The sequence below is a fragment of the Nomascus leucogenys genome, chromosome 24 (assembly GCF_006542625.1).
Source record: "Nomascus leucogenys isolate Asia chromosome 24, Asia_NLE_v1, whole genome shotgun sequence".
Classification (NCBI taxonomy): domain Eukaryota; kingdom Metazoa; phylum Chordata; class Mammalia; order Primates; family Hylobatidae; genus Nomascus; species Nomascus leucogenys.
The window spans coordinates 8,087,336-8,108,435 of record NC_044404.1 but is presented as its reverse complement, the minus strand read 5'-3'; the positions used below and the strand labels follow the sequence as shown (position 1 = coordinate 8,108,435).

The 21,100-nt window shown below is 47.5% G+C and overlaps 1 protein-coding gene across 14 annotated transcripts in view; it reads right to left on the bottom strand.

Annotated features, from left to right (window-relative positions):
- The window catches only part of CAMTA1 (calmodulin binding transcription activator 1), a 976,509-nt gene that overhangs the window by 510,391 nt on the left and 445,018 nt on the right, over window positions 1-21,100 (bottom strand). For all 14 annotated transcript variants that reach the window (XM_030805184.1, XM_030805179.1, XM_030805180.1 and 11 more), the window contains one exon: window positions 741-876. In XM_030805184.1, the coding sequence (XP_030661044.1) occupies window positions 741-876 (136 nt within the window). The remainder of the gene's footprint in view (window positions 1-740; window positions 877-21,100) is intronic.

Here is a 21,100-nt window from a genome sequence, read left to right as displayed (position 1 = left end):
ACTAGCAGGCCAAAACTTCACCTTGACTCATGCCCTCCCCCTCTACGGCTGTGACACATGGCTCAGGCCCTCAAACGATGGCAAAGAGGAATAAGGGAATTTCTCCATGGCTGCCCAAGGTTGAGAGCCTGTAGGGTGAAAACAACAGCAAGGAAACCAGTCTTTACCCAAGGGCCAAAACCCAAAGTCGGCCCAAGATCCCAAGATGTTTCTGCAGGACCCCAACCATGCAAGAATCACGCACACCTGTGATCCCATCTAATGATCTCAAACCTCTGTTAAGGCTGACACAACCAGGGTTTGTCGGTGGAGGGGGTGAAGCCAGGCTCTGTGGGGGGCCTGCCAGCTTGGCAGGGGGAGGCCAGGGTCACCTCAAGAGGGAAGTTCCTCACGCTGCCTCCCCTCTTCCCTGACACTTTGCAAACTCTCAGTGCATCCAGAGGCTCTTCCGTGATAAACAGAACAAATGAGTCGACAGGAACCTTGCAAATCCCCATCTGTATACTAATGACTCCCAAGAAACAGGGGTGCTTTAGTTCAATCCAGTTTCACTGAAAACTTGAATGGAGACTATAGGGTAAGAAGGTAGAAAAACGAAACAAAAGCAAAAACCAGGGTCTTGGCAAACAAAAATTCTTTGGACAGAGGTGACTCGCATCAAATTACTCCAAGCAATTCCATTCTCCACTGCAGCCTGCAAATGACATTTGTGCACCAAGGGAACCTTTTCTGCTGTTTACCTCCACTCCCTGGACCTTGAGTTTCATGTGGTCCTCTCTGGTCGTTTTCCCATCTTTCCTCTTTTTCCAGCAATACCCATCTTTCCTGTATTTCACTTTCTTCCTGTTGTAGAGTATCATTGAGCCATTCTGTGGTCTGGAAACAACAAATGGTTAAGTTACCAAGAGCACCAAGTAGAAGAAAAATTTATGAAGAAAGATATCGTCGACCAGTAAAAGTCTCTACAGAAAAGCAATATTCCACATTTGCTGGAACATAATTTTTCACCTTTTATTGCAGCTCCCTGGATTAACCATGTTTTATGGCCAGCCAAAATTTGCTTTGGATTTGGTACCTAATGAATTAAATGTGTCAATGATAGGCTTAAAAAACATCCCCTCAGTAATAACCACAAAGTAATCAGGATATATGATGTGAGGGCCTGAGCTCTGCACTGAAAAATAGGCAAAACAGAGACAGAAAGCAAAAAGAGCCAGGGGTGTCGTGGCAGCCTGCAATATCTTATCTCTTGTGGAAGGATTTTCTACACATCTTTTAATCCATCACCCAGCATTAGGAAATAAATAAGTTTAACGCAGACGCTAGATGACTATGTTAAGAACAGACCAATGGCAGAGCTATTTACCGAGGCCAAATGCTGTTGGTTCATTGCCTGCATTTAGATTACTGCTAGATACGAAAGAGCATCTGCGGTCTTGCTTCCCAAGCAAGCTAAGTACCCGATTCTTTCCCATTTGGGCTTCAGCTGTCAGGGGTCTCAGATACTGCCAGGTAAAGTCATCTATTCAGTCCACAGCCAGAGCATCTCAGGGAAATAGTGGCCTGCTCACTAAATGCCAAGAGTTAGATGGTCATTCCTGTGATGATGAAAAAGAAAAAGAACCTTGAATTTTCCAAAAAGAAAACATGCATCCACCACAGAGAGGAGAGGCTGATGACGTGCATATCTGCAGATGCGGTGGTCAGGTCACATATTTGGGAAACCCCAAGGAGAGAAAGAACTAAACCCCTCTAGCAGCTGAGGGCAAGTGCTGTGGTAAACCACATTCAGAATAAAGTTTCAGTAGCTGTGGGCAGATCCAACCTCAAGGAAGACTCCCCCAAAATCTAGCAGCACCCTACGCAGTGCTGCGCCACTCTGCACCTGAACATGCAGCAGGGGAAGAGGAATGCCAGGGATTCTGTGCGCCATGAGGCCAGCGCAGGCTTGCCACCACACTCTCAGCCACGGCCAGAGAGCTCTTTACACAAATAAGGCAAATGAAGTGGCTCCTTCAGCACGGCTTGTATGTTTCTCTGCTACAACGGAGGCGAGGAAACCATAAGTCAGCCATCTGTCCCCCGCAGGGCTGGGGCAAGACCCTCCAGCCCCTTTCTTTTCTTCTTGCTAAGAACAATGGGCCATTTCACAAGCGGCACAGAACATTGGCTGTTGACGGCTTCATATTCTATTGTCTGTAGGGAAAAAACAGTCCCACCAGGGTGACTGCAGCTAATTGTAGTTTCCACCCAGCCCGACTATGTCATTCAGTGGCAATATGATGACTAAACAGCAATTCCGCTGGAAATTACAGACTTTCAACAGCGACTCCTGATACTTCATTGTTTTCCGATCAGGGCGCAATTGGTTTGTGTCAGTGTTGGTTTCCTCCCTAAGTCTGTACCGACTAAAACAATTAGGAAATGGCTCCACGCGCTTGTCACAATGCTGTCACCCGCCGGTATCTGTCTCCCGCTTACAAGTCTGCATTGGAAACCTTACAATTCACTTCCATTTCTAAATGGCAGGTAGGCTCACATGTGGGGCCAACGATGTTAGCCTCTTCCCACTTCAGCCCCTCTCTAGATGTTTGTCCTTAATCTTCACAGTGCTGTAAGCCCTCCCCACCCCTGAAAGACCCATTAGAAGGTGCCTGAGGTCCATGGACTGTGCTTAGGACCACTGCCTAAGGAATAAGCAAGGGAACTTGTTTAATCAAACAGGCGGGCTCTGCGTGTGGCTCATTCTCTCCAAAAAAGAATGAAGACACTCATGAGAGTGTGGCAATGCCGGGTCTTCTTCTGTGGATGGGTTTTCTGTGACTGGAGAATGAAGATGCTCCATCCACAGGAGAAGACCCAACATTGATCCAGTCCAGCCTCTCATGAGCTAAGAAATGAACTGTGATTTGTTCCATCCCTTGCCCTTTCTAAATATGACTAATAACCTCAGCAGTGTCCTCAGGCAAACTATTCCCACATCGTAAGTGATATGACCCACAGAGAAAGAACTCTCTCAAACACTGTCATGTACACAGTCAGAATCACAACTGCACTCACCCTAGGAAACCCACCTTCCTCCAGTGACCCACCCTTTGGCATTCTGAGAGTAGCCCTGTCATCTGGCACTTTCAGCAGGATACAATCCCACAGGGAACTTAAGTGTCCAGCTTAAATGGCCTTAATAAATGGAAACATCATTTTAACTTGCAATAATGAGCAACCTAACAGTGTTTAATCCACCAATCTGATTTTATTAGAACTTGTTCGGCTCTGTGTGATGGGGAAGGCCCTTACCACAACTCAGGGTCCTAGGAACAGCAAAGGGGAAAGACAGGCTGCAGAAGGGACCATGTGCCCCCCAAGGCAAAGAAAATGAGGCCGTACTGCTGTCCCAAAAAAGAATCAAAAGCAAGTCAGACCCAGCAATTTGGGAGGTCGAGGCGGGTGGATCACTTGAGGACAGGAGTTTGGAACCAGCCTGGCCAACATGGTGAAACCCCATCTCTACCAAAAATACAAAAAATTAGCCTGCCATGGTGGCAGGCGCCTGTAATTCCAGCTACTCGGGAGGCTGAGGTAGGAGAATCTTTTGAACCCAGGAGGCAGAGGTTGCAGTGAGCTGAGATCATGCCACTGCACTCCAGCCTGGGTGACAGAGCATCTCAAAAAAAAAAAAAAAAAAAAAAAAAAAAAAGCAAGTCAGAGCTGGTGGGAAGGGATCAGAGGAAGGAGGAAGGAAGTGGGGTCCTGCTCTGGGAGGAATGACAGGTGGGCTAGACCACAGGGCCCAGTCAGGGGAGGGCTTTAACACACTTTATGATGGCATAAAAGATAGCCCCCCTCCCCACAAGAAGAGCAGGAAAACAGGAATGGAACTGCAGACAGAGAGGATAACAGAAGCTTCGTGGAGCAGGCATGGAAGCCCTGCAACTTAATAATGCCACCCACTTCCAGTTATTGCTGACTTACTGTGTGCCCGGTGCCGGTGAAGCACGCCACTTGCGTGTCTGTATCATCTATACCTAAATCTATATCCGTACCTATACCTATAACCCATAACTATGATCCATATTATTTGCATCCTTGCACCCACCCTGTGAGGTATTATTATCATTCCCAGCATATAATCAAACCATTCTAGCCACAAAGTGTTCAGGCAGGATACACGCTGAGTTGTTCCGATTCCAGAGTTGCCCCTAAGGCTGCTGAGCTAGGACAGGCTGTGGGGCCAGTCTCCATTCTGCTCTACCTGCTAGGTGATCATTACTGCCCTGAAAGCATCCCTTAACCGATGGACAGGGATTTGGTGGGTGAATCCCAGGCTTCCTTTCCCTGTGGCTGGGGTCACTCTGGGGCAATCTCAGGCTTCCCTGCCCTGTGGAGGGGGTCGCTCTGAGTGCTCTACGTGAAACTCCCCTCTGCTTATAAGCTCCAGTTCCCACAGTGGTGACTTGCAGGGGGAATGGCCCTTCATTTGCATTCCTCCTCCTCCTCTTTCACTTCCACATGCCCTGACTGGTGTTTCCTGGGATGGCTTCTCGGATAAACTGTTCACACTCAAGTCTTCATCTCGGGATCTCCTTCTGGGGAAGCTGAACGAAGAGTGATGGTGTGAGACAGCCACAGGGAAACCTTCCGAGACCTCCACTGCAGCTGTGCAGAGGCATGCCAAGAAAAATACGAGGACAACAGGGAGCTTTATTCTTACTAGGGAGGTTTCTAGCCAAGGAAACCTTTTATCTAAGAGACTAATAGCGAGCAAAACCAATAGCACTCAGTGTAACATGGCAAAAAGGTCATGTGATCAATGGAAACCTACTACAAATTATAACAGTAAATAAACGGGTATAAAGTTAGCTTATATTTTAATTATCTAGCCAAGAAAGATATAGTATATATATAATATCTCTAAGCTATTGGCTTATAGATACATCTTCTATAAGATCTGTTATATGTATTCTATATATAATACAGTCTCCGTAAGACTGTGTAGATTACACAGAGTAAGACTGTATAATATACGTTATATATAAGATAGAAATACATAAAACATCTATATGCTTTTGGCTTATAGATTATCAGCCAATAGCTTATAGACATTGTATGTATGTGTGTGTATGTATGTATGTGTGTCTGTGTGTATATATATACATATATATATCTTGGCTAGATAATTAAAATATAATCTATTGACTAGATAGATTGATGAAATGACAGAAGTCCCCATTTACTATAGAAAAACAAAATTAAATGCCTAGGCATACATTTAACAAGAAATTCCCAAAACCTAAAAGAAAAACTCTAAAAATATTCTAAAAGACACAAGAGTAGGTTTTGATTCATGCAAAAACATAACATGTCTTAGTTAGGTAGAGTTACGATCATTAAAATGTCAATCTTCCCAAGTTAATTTATAAATGTGTTGTCATAACAATGAGAATCCCATCAGGATTTTTTTTCTGGATCTAGAACATTTTATTGTAAAGTTTATTTGAAAGGAAGAAGCACCAAGAATAGCCAGACAAACCTTCCAAAAGAAGACCAAGCCATAGGGGCTAGTGTTACCAGCTATTAACACATACGAGAAAACTTTTATATCTTAAAAAGTATGGAATTTACACATGCAGAGACAAGCCAATGGAACAGAATAGAAATTTCAGAAATAATCCCACTTACACATACAAATTTAGTATACACAATCAAGGAGGTATCTCAAGTCAGTGGGAGAAGGGGTCAAGTTTTTCTTTCTTTTTTTTTTGAGACGGAGTCTCGCTTTGTCGCCCAGGCTGGAGTGCAGTGGTGCAGTGGTGCAGTCATGCGATCTCGGCTCACTGCAAGCTCCGCCTTCCGGGTTCACACCATTCTCCTGCCTCCACCTCCCAAGTAGCTGGGACTATAGGCACCCACCACCATGCCTGGTTAATTTTTTTTTTCTGTATTTTCAGTAGAGATGGGGTTTCACTGTGTTAGCCAGGATGGTCTCAATCTCCCGACCTCATGATCCACCCACCTTGCCCTCCCAAAGTGCTGGGATTACAGGCATGAGCCACCGCGCCTGGCCGAAGGGGTCAAGTTTTTCATAAGTGAAATTGCGGGACCTAGAAGGCACATGGAAAATACAAAAATGGGTCTACCCCTCACATCATACAGCAGCACTGATGTTAAACAGTCAGAGATTTCAATGTAATAAATAAAATCATACCTACTCTACAAGAAAATACAGGTGAATTTCTCTATAACCTGAAAGTGGAGAAGACTTTCTTGACCATGACTCAAAACCCAGCAACAATATGTGAAAGATACTTACGTCTTATTAGATAAAAATAAAACTGCCAGACTGTTTTCCAACATGGCAGCACCATTTTCCATTCATTCCCACTAGGAATGGAGGAGGGTTTCAGTTTCTCCACATCCTCCCCAGCATTTGACATTATCTGTCTTTTGAATTATAGGCATCCTAGTGAGTGTACTGTGGTTTTAATTTGCATTTCCCTAATAACTAATGATGTTGAGTATCTTTTCATATCCTTGTTAGCCATTCAGATAGACATTGAATCTATTTGAATCTCTTGCCCATTTTTAACTGAGTTGTCTTCTTGTTTTTTGAGTTTTAAGAGCTCTTTACATATAATCTAGACACAAGTCCTTTATCAGACATAGGATTTGCAAATATTTTCTCCCAATCCATAACTTGTCTCCTCTTTTTCTTAATGGCTTGATGGTTTCTTTAAAAGAGTAAACATTTTCCACTTTGGTAAGGTCCAATTTATCAATTTTTTCTTTTATAAATAGTACTTAGTCTCATCTAAGGGTGCTTTGCCTAACCCAAGGTCATAAACATGTCTTATGTCTTCTTCTAAGACTTTTATGTCTTTAGCGCTTGCATTTAGGTCATGATCCATTTTGAGTGAATTTTTGCATATGGTGTGAGGTAAAGGTCAAGTTTATTTTTGTCACTGAATATCCAATTATCCCAGCACCATTTTTTTAATTTAAAAAGCCTATTTTCTCTACCCCCAACTCCACTGAATTGCTTTTGCACCTTTGTTGAAAATAAATTGACCATAAACATAAGATTTTATTTCTGAACTTTCTCTTCTGTTCCATTGTCTATTTTTATGCCAATACTATCTATCTTGATTGTAGCAGCTTTATAATAAGTTTTGAAATCCGGGACTATAAGTCCTCCACTTTGTTCTTCTTTTTCCAAAGTGTTTTGGCTATTTTAAGTCCTTTGTATTTCCATATATATTTTAGGGTTAGCTTGACAATTTCTGAGGAAAAGAGGCTGCTAGAATTTTAATCGGAGTTGTACTGAATCTAGAAATCAATTTTGAGAGAATTGCCATCTTAACAATGTTGAGTCTTCCAACCACTTCCAATTGCAGAACACGGAATGTCTTTCTACCCAGGTAAATCTGTAATTTCTTTCATTAAGACTTTGTAGTTTTCAATATATCGGTTTTACACTTTGTAACTTACATTTATCCTATGCACTTTATTATTTTTGAAGATATTATGAAAGAAATTGTTTTCTCAATTTATTTTTGGATTGTTCATTTGTACTATATAGAAATACAATTGAATTTTGTATGTTGATCTTATCCTGTGACCCTTGCTAAACCTTTTTATTAGTTCTAGTAAAATTTTTTGTGGATTCTTTAGGATAGTTTACACATATAATTAAGTCACCTGTGAATAAGGGTAGCTCCACTTTCTTCTTCCCATTGTGGATGCTTTTCTTTCTCTTGCTTTATTGCACTGGCTGGCACCTCCAGTCCAATGTTGAATAGAAGTGGTGAGAATCACCACTTTGCCCTGTTCCTGATTTTAGGGGGAAGCATACAGTCTTTCATCATTAAGTATGATGTTAGCTGTATGGAAGACTTAAGCTAATATGAAAAGGACTCCAGACCAGGTGTGGTAGCTCACGTGTGTAACCTCCGCACTTTGGGAGGCTGAGGAGGGCAGACTGCTTGAGCTCATGAGTTCAAGACCAGCCTGGGCAACATGGCAAAACCCTGTCTCTACAAGAAAGTGTGGTGGTGCAGGCCTGTGGTCCCAGCTACTCAGGAGGCTGAGGTGAGAGAATCACTTGAGCCCAGGAGGCAGAGGTTACAGTGAACCGAGTTAGCACCACTGCACTCCAGCCTGGGTGACAGAGTGAGACCCCGTCTCAATTTAAAAAAAAAAAAAAGACTCCGGAACCAACTTGAAGAGGCTCCCACTAACCAAAGATGGGACAATTTGAACATCAACATTCGACTGAAATACATTAAATATGTTTAAATCCATGAGTTCATAATAGTCCTCAAACAAACAAAAAACTAATTGCTCATTGTTGGAAGATGCTAGTGACCCAATACATTGTTTTGAAAAATTAAAAAATTTAAAAAAAAAGAAGGGGAGAATTAGGCACGTATCCTACCTTTCCTGTACAAACTGCTCTTTTGAGTTATCAAATAGGAGGAGAAAGAACTTTCTCTATAAAAGTACTCCAGCCAATAAATGAAGAAGAAATGACAGAATTAAAATATCATTGTTTTGTAATCCCTAATGAATTAATGGATCTGGGCATGGATCATCAATGGTGGCTGACATCACAAAAGAGAGACAACCAGATAGTATGTGTCCTCTGCTATGGTTTGGATGTGTCCCCCTAAAGGTCACATGTTGGAAACTTAATCCCCACTACAACACTGCTGGGAGGTCAAGCCTAATAAGAGGTGATTAGGTCATGAATGGATTAATGTCATTATCTTGGGAGTGAGTTAGTTATTACAGGAGTGGCTTTTTTTTTTTTAATAAAAGTGAGTCTGGTGGCCCCCTCCTCCTCTCTCATTCTCATTCTCTCATTCTTGCCCTCTCTTGCCCTTCCACCTTCCACCATGGGATGATGTAGCACAAAGGCCCTCACCAGGTGCCATGATCCTGAACTTCTCAGCCTCCAGAACCGTGAGTCAAATAAACTTCTATTGTTTATAAATTACCCAGTCTGTAGTATTCCATTATGGCAACACAAATGGACTAAGACATCCCCTGATGGAAGTACATTTTGCTGCAAAAAACACAAAAAACAAAAACAAAACAAAACAAAAAAACTTGACCTTGAGGCTATTGAGAACTCTTGCTCTAACCTCCACTTTCTACAATCTGCAGAGGGCGCTGGGACATGGTATGCTAAGTAATGCCATGGGGATACAGTCAGCAAAATCCAGACTATGGAAAACTCTATGGGGCGAATGACTTGGCTTCTTTAACCAATTCTCTGAGGAAGAATGAGTAAGTAAGAGAGAAAAAAAGAGCAGGAGTGTGCTGGAATGAGAACATATAGACTGAAAAAGTCAAAGAAATAATCAACCAATTGCAATATGTAGACCTTACTTGGATATTGGCTGAGCTAAACAAACTGTAAAGTGAAAGATGGCATTTGTGAAACAACTGAAACGTTGAACAGTGACTGGGTATGTAATGAGATTTAGAATTATTATTCATTTGTAACAGTGATCAGTGTAGTACAGAAGTATTTTAAAAGAGAGCTTATCTTTTAGAGAAGTATACTGAAATATTTACTGATGAAATTATACAGTGTCTGAGAGATGCTTCCGAATAATGTTGAGGGAAGGAATGGGGGAGTATGGATGAAATAAGACTGACCATGATATAATAACAAGAAGAATTCAAAGAACCAACAATTATTGAGTGCTTACCGAATAGCAGGCACTGATATAAAATTGTCCTTCCTCCCCACCGGACTGCAAGCTGTGCAGAGGCAGGGCTGTGGCACCCATGGCACCCCGCGTGAATGCTCGGCCACGATAGCTGCTCAGTAAATATATTTTGTTTTGTTTTGTTTTGAGATGGAGTCTCGCTCTGTCACCCAAACTGGAGTGCAATGGCATGATCTTGGCTCACTGCAACTTGCACCTCCCGGGTTCAAGCAATTCTCCTGCCTCAGCCTCCCTGGAAGCTGGGATTACAGGTGCATGCCCCACGCCCCGCTAATTTTTGTATTTTTAGTAGAGACAGGGTTTCACCATGTTGGTCAGGCTGGTCTTGAACTCCTGACCTCAAGTGATCTGCCTGCCTCGGCCTCCCAAAGTGCTGGGATTATAGACATAAGCCACCGCACCCGGCCCTGCTCAGTAAATATTAACTGAACAAATCAGTGAACATCAGCGTAGAGTTTCAAGTTGAGCCCCTGGGAGCCCTGGGAAGGAGTCATGAGGGAATTCCGCCAGTCTTGCTCTGGAGCGAGTCTTGGTCATTCCATGTTCTATTCTTCACATGCATTAACTGCTTAGTGCTCAGAACTACCTATGAGGAAGCACTGCTCTTATATCCATTTTAGAGTTGAGCGCACTGAGTGGTTAAGCAAATTTTCAAGGTCAGAGGACTAGTAAGTGTGAGAGTCAACATTCAAATCCAGATTATCTGACTTCAGCCCATTTGCTCTAAACCACCAAGTCTCATCCCTGTTGCCATTCTGTGCCCAAGCTTCAGATGTATCTCTCCCTTTGAATCCTATAAAACCATCCAGTATTTCCATAGTAAAATGTTTTCGCTTTAAAAAAAAAAAGAAAGAAGACTGACCATATTAAAGTTGAATGATACGTATATGGGAATTCGTTATGCTAGTCTGTTTATATTTGTAGATGTTTGAAATTTTTCCATAATAGAATGTTTTCTAAAAGAAGATTATGAGATTTGGAGTGAGATCTAGGTTGTATCTTAAATGTTAGCTCAGCTCCTTAAGAGCTGTGTGATCTTGAACAAATTACTTGGTCTCTCCGTTTTAGTGAATAAGATGTGTGTAAGGTGCCCAGCGTGCTGCCTGTCATACAGCACGTGTTCTCTGTAACTAACATACTTGTCCTCTTTTTGTAGGGTTCCCCTGTGGGGAGTAACAATGAGGGGACTGGGCGAGTAATGAAATAGTGCATTGTAAGGTGTAGCTGGCAAACCCACCCATGGGAGAGGCCATCCCCAAACACTTGCAGCTCACAGACTCACCTATCACTTTAGGGAGTGATATTTTTCAAATTAGGTAGGTAAAAGATGATTAATAACTGAAGATCAGAGGGGGTGATGTGTTCTTGAGACGTTTTGAGTGTGGATATTAAGTAGAAATTTATGGAGCAACTGGGGATTGAATCGAAGACTAGGTTAATTCTGCAAAATAAAAAGTGTAGACACTCTTTCCAGCGTCTTGCTTTAGAAATCAGTGCATCCAAAAGAGGTCTGGTTCATGGCCCCTCTCCCTCAAACCCCCACTTTCTCTGTCACTAACTGATCATTTCCAGGACCTCAACAACCACCAATTTCATCTGTGCAGACAACTGAGACCCAGCCTGCTATTCCAGTGATCCGTGGACTTGCAGTGGATCTTTCTCCTGTCAGCCCATTCCCCCAGCCCTGTCCCGGAGGCAGCAGATTTTGTGCAATAAGCTCTGTTCAGGTTGACTGGCTATTGCTCCTCTGAATTCATAAGATCTGTTACTTGCAGCACCCCTTTAAGAACAGATGATGTCCCAGTTCCCAGTGGGACTCCAGGAACAGTATCTGGATGGCTTCTAAAGAACTCTTTTTCCAGCTGGAACCCAAACCCTAGGTCAGCTCCGCTGTTTCCTCCCAATGCCTTTGGTCCTATCGCTTCTGCCACAAGTCACAGGGAAGGGCCTGGCTGGAGGGAAAGGCAGTTCGTGCAGTTCCAACTGCTTCCCAGCCCTGACCCCAAATGTCAATCAGGCTCCTGTGACAAGACAGGGCCAGCAGTGTCCTAGAAGAGTGGACACTGTTCCTGAGGCCAGTGCTGAATCTCTGTTCCAGTGGGCAGTTGGAAAATGAGAAATGTCACCCTTTATTGCAGCTTACATATTTCATGCGACTGCACCTTTCTTTCTGATCTTTCCCACATGGAATGGCCTGATTTCCATGCACCATTAGAGGTACGTGGCCTGGACTAAAATGTCAATAACAACCAGGACAACTGCAACCACAAGAAGAGCTGCCCTTTATTCTGCATGGACCTTGTGCCAGGTGCCGGGGAGGGCCCTTTACACCCATGTTCCATTTTAATCTGACAGTCACTTTAGTAGCTGGGTATTGCTATCTTCATTTTACAGGGTGAGAAGGCTTGGGGCACAGAGAAGAGAAGTAACTTCCCCAATGTCGCACAGCCGGTAAGGGGAGAACCAGGGAATTGCCCCACTGCACCCCCTCCTGATGTCTTGTTTCAAATCCCTGGGATGCCCCAGGTACCCCTCCCCTTCTATAGTCACAACAACTCATAGTATTTTGGGGAGCCCGAGAACCGCCCATGGCGAAACACTTCATACAGAGCAAGGGCGGGCTGAGCCTGATTTAAATTGTAGTTCTTCCTTTTGTTGCAAGGGGAGGGAAAAAGTGCGATGAAGGAAGGTCTCCTCTGCTTATCTCTCCCTTGCACAAACCCAGCGAGGGCAGTAATTGATACCTTGCACATAGCAAGGTTGACAGGACGCCACACGGAACCTCAAGAAGCCACGGCGACAGCCCGAATCTCACAGGAAGGAACTGGCTTATTAACTTTCAACCTGGAGAATTCTTCTGACTTGTTTACAGGGGTCTTCACGATTTGGGGGACAAGGAGCAAGAAAACTGGTTACAAGCATTCCGTGTCCTCCCCCACACCCTGCAGCCCGGCCACTCTCAGCTATTTATGGAAAGAGGGGGAAGAAAAGGCTGACAGGCCTGGCCCAGGCTGCAATCTGCCAGATATGAAAACCAATTGCTTCTCATAATAAATTCCAGCTAGAGCCATAGGAATAATAAGGACAAGGAGAAGGTAGCACCAATTTGCTTTATTTGATTAGCTCCTTCTTGGGCGGTCCAACCCCAGCTTCTTTTCATTAAAATAAAGGCAAATTGAAAATCATAAAAGAGGTTTTCTTATCAGAGAATAAACGACTAGATAGATTCGTCGGCCTAAAAGCCCCCCACAAGCCACGAGACGGCCGTGATTGCTCCTGTTCTTGCTGTGTTCAATGGGCAGGACCCAGAAGCTGGTGCTTCCGAAGAGCTTCGTTCCCAGCGATTCAGCGCATGCTTTCATTTTTCTTTTCTTTTTTCTTTTTTTGGAGACAGAGTCTCGCTTTGTCACCCAGGCTGGAGTGCCATGGCGTGATCTCTGCTCACTGCAACTTCCGCCTCTTGGGTTCAAGCAATTCTCCTGCCTCACCCTCCCAAGTAGCTGAGACAACAGGCGCCCACCAAACACGCCCAGCTAACTTTTGTATTTTTAGTAGAGACAGGGGTTTCGCCGTGTTGGCCAGGCTGGTTTCGAACTCTTGGCCTCAAATGATCCACCCACCTCAGTCTCTCAAAGTGCTGGATTACAGGGGTGAGCCATGCGCCCGGCCTCATTTTTCTGAATAAAAGCAAGGACAGCCAATGGCACTATCCTGTAGCTAGTGCTTCATGCAGTCAGTCTCATTTAATCCTTGCTATAACCCTCGGAAGGCTGACCCCAAACAGCCCAGCAAGAGGAGAACCTGGCAGGTCGGGACACACCTAGATTCCATCTCTAAGAGCCACGATACCTTTGTGGAGAGTTGAGAACAGGATGAGGGGTGGCTAGGGCTTCCAGAAATCAAAGGCAGAAATCAATTTGTATTTTTTCACCAGTCACGGTGGCTCACGCCTGTAATCCCAGCACTTTGGGAGGCTGAGGCAGGAGGATCACCTGAGGTCAGGAGTTCGAGACCAGCCTGACCAACATGGTGAAACCCCATCTCTACTAAAAATACAAAAATTAGCCGGGCGTGGTGGCAGGCGCCTTTAATCTCAGCTACTCAGGAGGCTGAGGTGCAAGAATCACTTGAACCTGGGAAGTGGAGGTTGCAGTGAGCTATGATCACACCACCGCACTCCAGCCTGGGTGACAAAGTGAGACTCTGTCCAAAAAAAAAAAAAAAAAAAAAAAAAAAAGGTCAACTTGTATTTCCCAAGATTGTTAAACCACAGTTTCTTCATATAAGTTGTCTCTGGAGGTCCCTGAAAAGAAGAGGCTGCCCATTCAGAGAGATGGTAATGACCAAGACTCGCTCCAGAGCAAGAATGGAGGAACGCCTCCTTCATGGCACCTTCCCAGGGCTCCCAGGGCCTCAGCTTGAAACTCTACGCTGACGTTCACTGATTTGTTCAGTTAATATTTACTGAGCAGCTATCACGGTGGATCATTCACGCGGGGTGCTGAGGGTGCCACAGCCCCGCCTCTGTACCGCTTGCAGTCTGGTAGGAAGAACAATGACTCTCAGAGGCCCGCCCTGGGCAGGCCCCAGAGCTGCAGGAGGGGAAGGGGACCCACCAGAGACGGCAAACGAGTGGGTTTGAGAACAGCTGTGAGTGGGTGGCGATGGGTAGCCAAGAGGCCTCTCCCAGGATGCAGCATCTGGGTGGAAGTGGAGGCGAAGGCAAGGACATGAATGCTGGCTCCCGGGAAGGGCTTTTAGTAGAGAGCATGGTGAGGCCCAGGCCTTGAGAGGAAGCTTGGCAGAGGCTGGCAGACGGAGAACAGGGAAGGGGCAGGAGACAGGGCAAGAGAGCGGCTCACCCCAAGTAATCTGGGCTCCTGAACCAGGGTGGATTTTACTCTGAGTGATGAGAGACACGAATTAATCAGGGGTACACGTGTATTAACAGCGATGAAGGAAAAGCAAGGACTCCAATCTTAATACAAATGTGGCATAAAATGTAAGACAGAATAAATTAACCTGGAGAGTGCAACTCCTGTAAGCGCAAGGAAGAAAAAGCAGAGGGCACCTGACGGCATCCTACAGAGACGCTGCGTCCAGACTGGAGCAGAGGGGTTATGACCCCCACCTCCCCGACCCCTTGAAAAAGTGATAGTAGGCCAAGAGATTAAAGAGTAAAAGTCAGCCAAAAAGAACGAGGAGAGGCGCCTTCCAGACAAAGGGAACGGCACGTCCAGAGGAGTTAGATCCCGGGGCTTTATGGGTCCTCTGAGAATTCTGAACTTTTGCTCTCGAGGGCATGGAAGCGACTGGAGGTTTTGAAGCAGGGAAGTGGGATGATCATTTAGACTCAGCATGTCTGGCTGCTGCTTCTGCCTCTCTACCTTCGTAACCTGTAAACAGCAAACACTCCATAAATCCTCATCAAATGAGCAAACTAATCAAGAAACAGCAACTTTTCTTAAAAATAGAAAACTTCAATTATTACACTGGAAGCATTAGGTCAGTGATAAGCCAAAGTAAAAGGGGTTTAAGATGAGAGAGAATTAATGGCATCACCTGTCTTTGGATTCAACACTATAGTCAAGAAAGAGGATCTGCCATTCCTGCTGCTTGGTGCAGGTCACGTAAGCCCCAGCCCAGCACAGTGATGGGAGCCCTGCTTCAATGCCACCCAGCGCCTGGCTCATGTTTGGCCCCACCGCGGTGTCCTCCGGCCGAAGTCCACGCCTCCCAAATGGCGCCTGGTGCTTCCGTGGCCCCTCACTTCTCATATTCCAACACCGATATTTTATTAAGAATCCAATGTAAATCTGAGAGAAAATTAATGTGTCATCTCCTAGCAGGAAGGACTGAACATCTCAATGTGACGGTCTGTTAGAGTTGTCATTTATCATTAGCATGCAATTCAAGGCAAGCTTCCCACATTCTGGTGGGAGCTTTCGAGACAATGAATCTCTGGGAATTAGCTTCTGGTCCAATTATTCCTGTTTCCCCCACCCCCCCACCTACCTAAGAGATAAATTCCGTCTTGGTGGGAGGAAAAAAAAAAAAGAAGAGCAGGAGGAGGGAGTTTGCTCTTCTCCTTTCTGGCTGAAATCAATTTTTCTCAAGGAGACAAGGCAATATTCATTTTGTGAGAAGGGAATAAGGCTGTATCCGAAAGGCCAATCAATGGAGCCGTTCTGATGAAAACTTCCTCAAATCAAATGTAGGGGAACCTCTTAATGCGCTTTGTTCTTCTTTTCCATAATCCATAACTATTAAGAGAAAGGTGGGTGGAGAGCAGCTGCCGCAAAGGGAGAGCTACGTAAACAGTTGGCCCCTGCAAACACTGGTCTGTTCACCCTCTCAACCTGTTTCCGGGGGCTCCCTACATGCCTGGCCCTGTGGTAGGCACCGGGAACAGAGCGCTACACAGGTGTGCCCTGGTCCTCAGGGCGCTTATGTTCTAGCAAGGAGCTAGGCCAATAAAAATAAACTAATAAAACATATATGGCTATAAAGAAGATAACCCAAGATACGAATTCTGTGCATTAAAATAGAATTGTTTTGTCTAGGAACTGTTTAAAACCTTTGGTGCAAAACATAAAAATACACTCAGACGTAAATCATGCTCCTGGTTCCAAAGCAAACAGGACAACTGGGATGAAACGGGCAGATGTCAGTGTCTCCTGGGAAGCGAGAGCCGGACATGAGTGCTGAGAAGCCCGGGGCAGCCCTGTGCAGGCACAGCCACACCTGGGGAGTCCAGGGTGCCTTGGCTCGGCCACTGAGACTGGGATTCCAGGCAAGTGTCCCTGCATCTGCTGGCCAACCACGTGGTGTCTGTCCCCCAGCCCCATAGGCCAGAGACAAAGGGCTGGAGGGTCCTGGATCAGGAAGGCACCTCTGCCCTGGAGTCCCCTAACAGGCCCTGCTCCCTCTGCAGGGCCCACCCCCATCAAGGAGAACAAAACCAGCCTCCGATGGGTGGTGTCTCCCAGCCAAGTCCTCCCTGGTGTTGCGTGCACCCCCATCATGAAACTTGGCAGGCTGAGCCATCCCTGCTGCTGGAGTCTCCATGAGGGCAGAGGCCACATTTGTCCTGTTTGAGCTCCAAGAAGTCTCTGTGAGGGCAGAGGCTTGCTTTGTTTGCGCTATAAGAAGCCTTTCCTATAACCTGCGCAATCCTGTTCAGTAGGATTAGATCCCCATTTGACAGAAGAGGACAGCACATGTCAGAGGCCAAGCAGCGACCCAAGGGAGGCTGCGCTTGGCCCCAGGTCTGGCTGCCGCATAGGGGAGCTGTCATCTCCATCTCATCGGAGCCACATAGCGGCTTTGATTGAAAATCTCGGCTGGGCGCAGTGTCTTACACCTGTAATCCCAGCATTTTGGGAGGCCGAGATGAGCGGATCACCTGAGGTCAGAAGTTCAAGACCAGCCTGACCAACATGGTGAAACCCCACCTCCACCAAAAATACAAAAATTAGCCAGGCATGGTGGTGGGCACTTGTAATCCCAGCTACTTGGGAGACTGAGACGGGAGAATTGCTTGAACCTGGGAGGCAGAGGTTGCAGTGAGCCGAGACGAGATCATGCCACTGCACTCCAGCCTGGGCAACAGAGTGAGACTCTTTCAAAAAAAAAAAAAACTCTCTCTCTCTCTCTCACACACACACACACACACACACACACATGCATACACACACACACACATTAAGCCAGTATGTGATGAATGCTGGGGTCACACGGTGCCTGCAACGGCCCCCTGAGCCAGCCTGCTTGGCTTCCCTGGACTCTCCTGCCATCCTCTTCCTCAGCCCTTGCCTGGACACCATCAGGCTATTTCCAAGCTTCAGGCCCACATCAAGGGGCCAGGAGGTTGCCTGAGCACATCCCCCAGGGGCCACTTATCCTACTCAGGGAGGCAGCCACCGGGGCTCTCACCCCACGATCAGACTCGACTGCACCCTGAGTTGGGAGTCCCTCTTGCCGTGTGACCCAATTGGCCTCCTTCCACCTTGGACGCAGCCATGGCTCCTATTTGCTGCCACACCCCCTGGGTTCCTGGGGGCTCCCTCTGTACACTGATTCCCCCAGCCATGAGCATGGTGCTGAGTGACTCTGGGTTCAGGGAGAGAGAGGATCCCACTGTGTGCCCCCAACAGGATAGGCCTGAGGGCCTCAGCCACCCTCAGCCACCAGGTCCTAGAGACATTGTGTGCGCCAGTCCCTCATTCCTTCTCCCCAACTGGCGTGGCTCCCAGGGGCTGGGGCTGGGTCCGGGAGTCACCTTGGCTGCCCTGCCTGGCTGCTCTTCACCTGGGCCAACAAATAAGGATGCTTTCCCAGATCTCTCCGGCATGGGCTCCCGGGCTGAAGAGCCTGAGGGATAATCCACCACCCTCCACCTCCTTCTTGGCTGAACAATGATTTTCTTCCACACCTAAGACAGCCAACTGCAGCCACTCTGCCAGGACTAACACTAGAATCAGAGGAATGGCTTTTGGTACAGACGATGGGCGATGAGGCAGAGAGATTCAGGAGGATGATCCAGATGGCAGGAGATAAGCAGGTAAGGCGCTTTCCACAGAGCTTTGCGGGATGGTGGGTCAGCCCAGAGCAGCAGCCCAGTAGGACTCGGAGGCCAAGATCCAGAGCCCCCAGGAGCCCAAGAAAGCGGGGAGAGGGCGCAGGCTTAGAGCTGGGGGTTGCCAGTGCCCTCAAAGACTCTTTCTTCCTCTTCCACCCTCCTTCCCAGACCCCAGCCTCATTCCTGCTTCCCAGAGTTCTCTCGAATTGCCAAGGCCTTCTTTGGTTTATCAGGAGGGCGCTGGCAACCAAAAGCGTAGCTGTGGATCATTAAGCTACAATTTCAAACCTAGGCTTCAGGGCCGGGCCAGGAGCCAGGCCAGGCTGGGCTTTCCCCAGATGTGGTGGAGGGACACCCTAGGAACCGGCTTTCTGGGTGCTCCTGTCCTTCACAGGCCCACATACCTCGGCCCCTTCTCCAGCTGCTCAGAGCTCTTTGGGGTTAAAGCGCCCCAGGAACACTTCACCAGGGCCTTCAGGTCATTCCTTGGAGCTTCAGGGCCCAACCAGCCTCTCAAAACCCCGAGAAGAAACATCTGGATGTGAGTCATCATGAATAACAGGCCCCACTTTTCACCAATGGTCATCGGGGAGCCGTGGGACTATGTGGGCTATTTTCTTCTGTTTACCTATCTGTAGCTCAACTTCTCTATAATGAACATAAACTGTTTTATAACCAGAGGAAAAAGAAAGAAACATCCTCTGCCACTGAAGAATTGAGTTCTTCATGAAGGACGCTGAAGCCCAACCCCTGCCCTCGGTGCTCCTGGCTCACGGGCTCACTCCCTCCAGACTGGCTCTTGCCTCCTCCCCACCCTCCCCTCCTCCTCTCCTTTCCCCTCTCCTCCTCCCCTCCCCTCCCCTCTTCCTCTCCTTCCTCCTCTCCTTCCCCCTCTCCTCCTCCCCTCCCCTCCTCCTCTCCTTCCCCATCTCCTCCTGTCCTTCCCCCTCTCCTCCTCCTCTCCTTCCCCCTCTCCTCCTCCCCTCCCCTCCTCCTGCCCTCCTCCCTCCTCTCCTCACCCTCCTCTCCCCCTTCACCCCCCTCCTCCTCCTCCAGTCCTCCCCTCCTCACTCCCCCACCTCCTCTCCCCTTCCTCTGGTTCACCCCTCCCCTCCCCTCCTCCTGCCCTCCTTCCTCCTCCCCTTCACACCCCCCTCCTCCCCTCCCCTCCTCTCACCTGCTCTCACCACTGCGCTTGGCCCTGCAACCCCGCCCAGTCCATTGTCCTGGCCTCCAGCTGCCTCATGGTCCAGCCCTGCAACACTTCGCCATCTGCCCTCACTTTCCCAGCTCCCTGGGAACAGGGGTGCATTTGACAACCTCAACAAATCTGGGAAATAGCCCACGGTGCCAGGGCAAAGCTGTGCAGAAGGCCCAGGGAGGATGGAAGGACAGCAACCCCCATCCCCCAGAGCTCTCTCAGCCCCCTCTGCTCTCACCTCCACTCTCCCTCCTCTGCCCCAGGCCCTGCTTTCCCTGGGGTGGCCTCATCATCTCCTCCTGGACTCTGTGGGGCTGCCCTCTGGGCTCCCCTCCACCTGCTCCAAGGAGATGCCCAACCTGACGCACACACTTTCTGTGCTGCTGTGAAGGGAATTCCTGGGCTGCATGCAGAGCCCTCCCCCTGGGCTCAGCCTGCTCTGTGGCCCCTTCCCATGCATCCTTAAGCCCCCTGACCCAAACCCATCCCCCTCCAGCAGCACAATGTGCCCTACGGCCTTGGTGTCACAGCACACACTGTCACCTTAGTCCAAAGTGCCCCAAGGCAGCTGTGAATCATGAAGCTCCTATTTCAAACCCAGAGCTTCATCCCCTGGCCAAAGTCCAACATCCTGGTTGGTTCCTCAAGGCCAATCCCGAATGCCACTGCCTCCTGCTCTGCTGGCGGGTCCTCGCCCCTCCTGCACCGCAACGCCATCCCCAGTCCGAGGCCCCTGTAGGTGCCCTTGCTTCATTACAGTTTGCTCCACATGTCTGTCCCCAGAGGGCTGAAAACCCTTGGGAGAGCCACAGCCCTTTATCCTGGGGTCTTCTGTAGATCTAGAAGAGTCTCCAAAAGTATCTCCAGTGTGTTCCTAACTGGGGCTGGGAACAGAGACCGCAGGGCCCTCCTGGAACCCTGGTGAGAGCCAGCACCTGCTGAGCATGAAGTGAGAGTCAGGAGCTATGCCGACGGCTCACATGCACGAGCCCCACTTGACTCTTGCCATGAACCTGTGGAGCAGGCAGCACAATCATTCCTCTTCACAGGCAAAGCCACCAAGGCTCAGAGGGGATCGACGGTTTGCCCAAGTCCACACAGCAATTGTGGTGACACCAGGATTCCCCGGTACAGAGGCCCGACCCCAGGCATGATTTGACCCCTGTCCTCTGCTGCCTTCCTCAGAAGATGGTTGAGATGTGCACATCAGACCATCAGAGAGCTGGGACTGGGTCCAGCCCAGCTTGAGCCCTACCAGAGGAGGCTTTCTGGGTGGCTTAAATATCTGTCAGCGCTAATCTCCCCAAGTCTAATGAGCATACTCTACACTTCCCGGTTGGAAACACAGAGTCCAGAGTTGTTTTTATTTTTATTTATTTATTTTTTTGAGACGAAGTCTCGCTCTGTCACCCAGGCTGGAGTGCAGTGGCGCGATCTCAGCTCACTGCAAGCTCCGCCTCCCGTGTTCATGCCATTCTTCTGCCTCAGCCTCCTGAGTAGCTGGAATTACAGGTGCCCGTCACCACGCCCGGCTAATTTTTTGTATTTTTAGTAGAGATGGGGTTTCACCATGTTAGCCAGGAT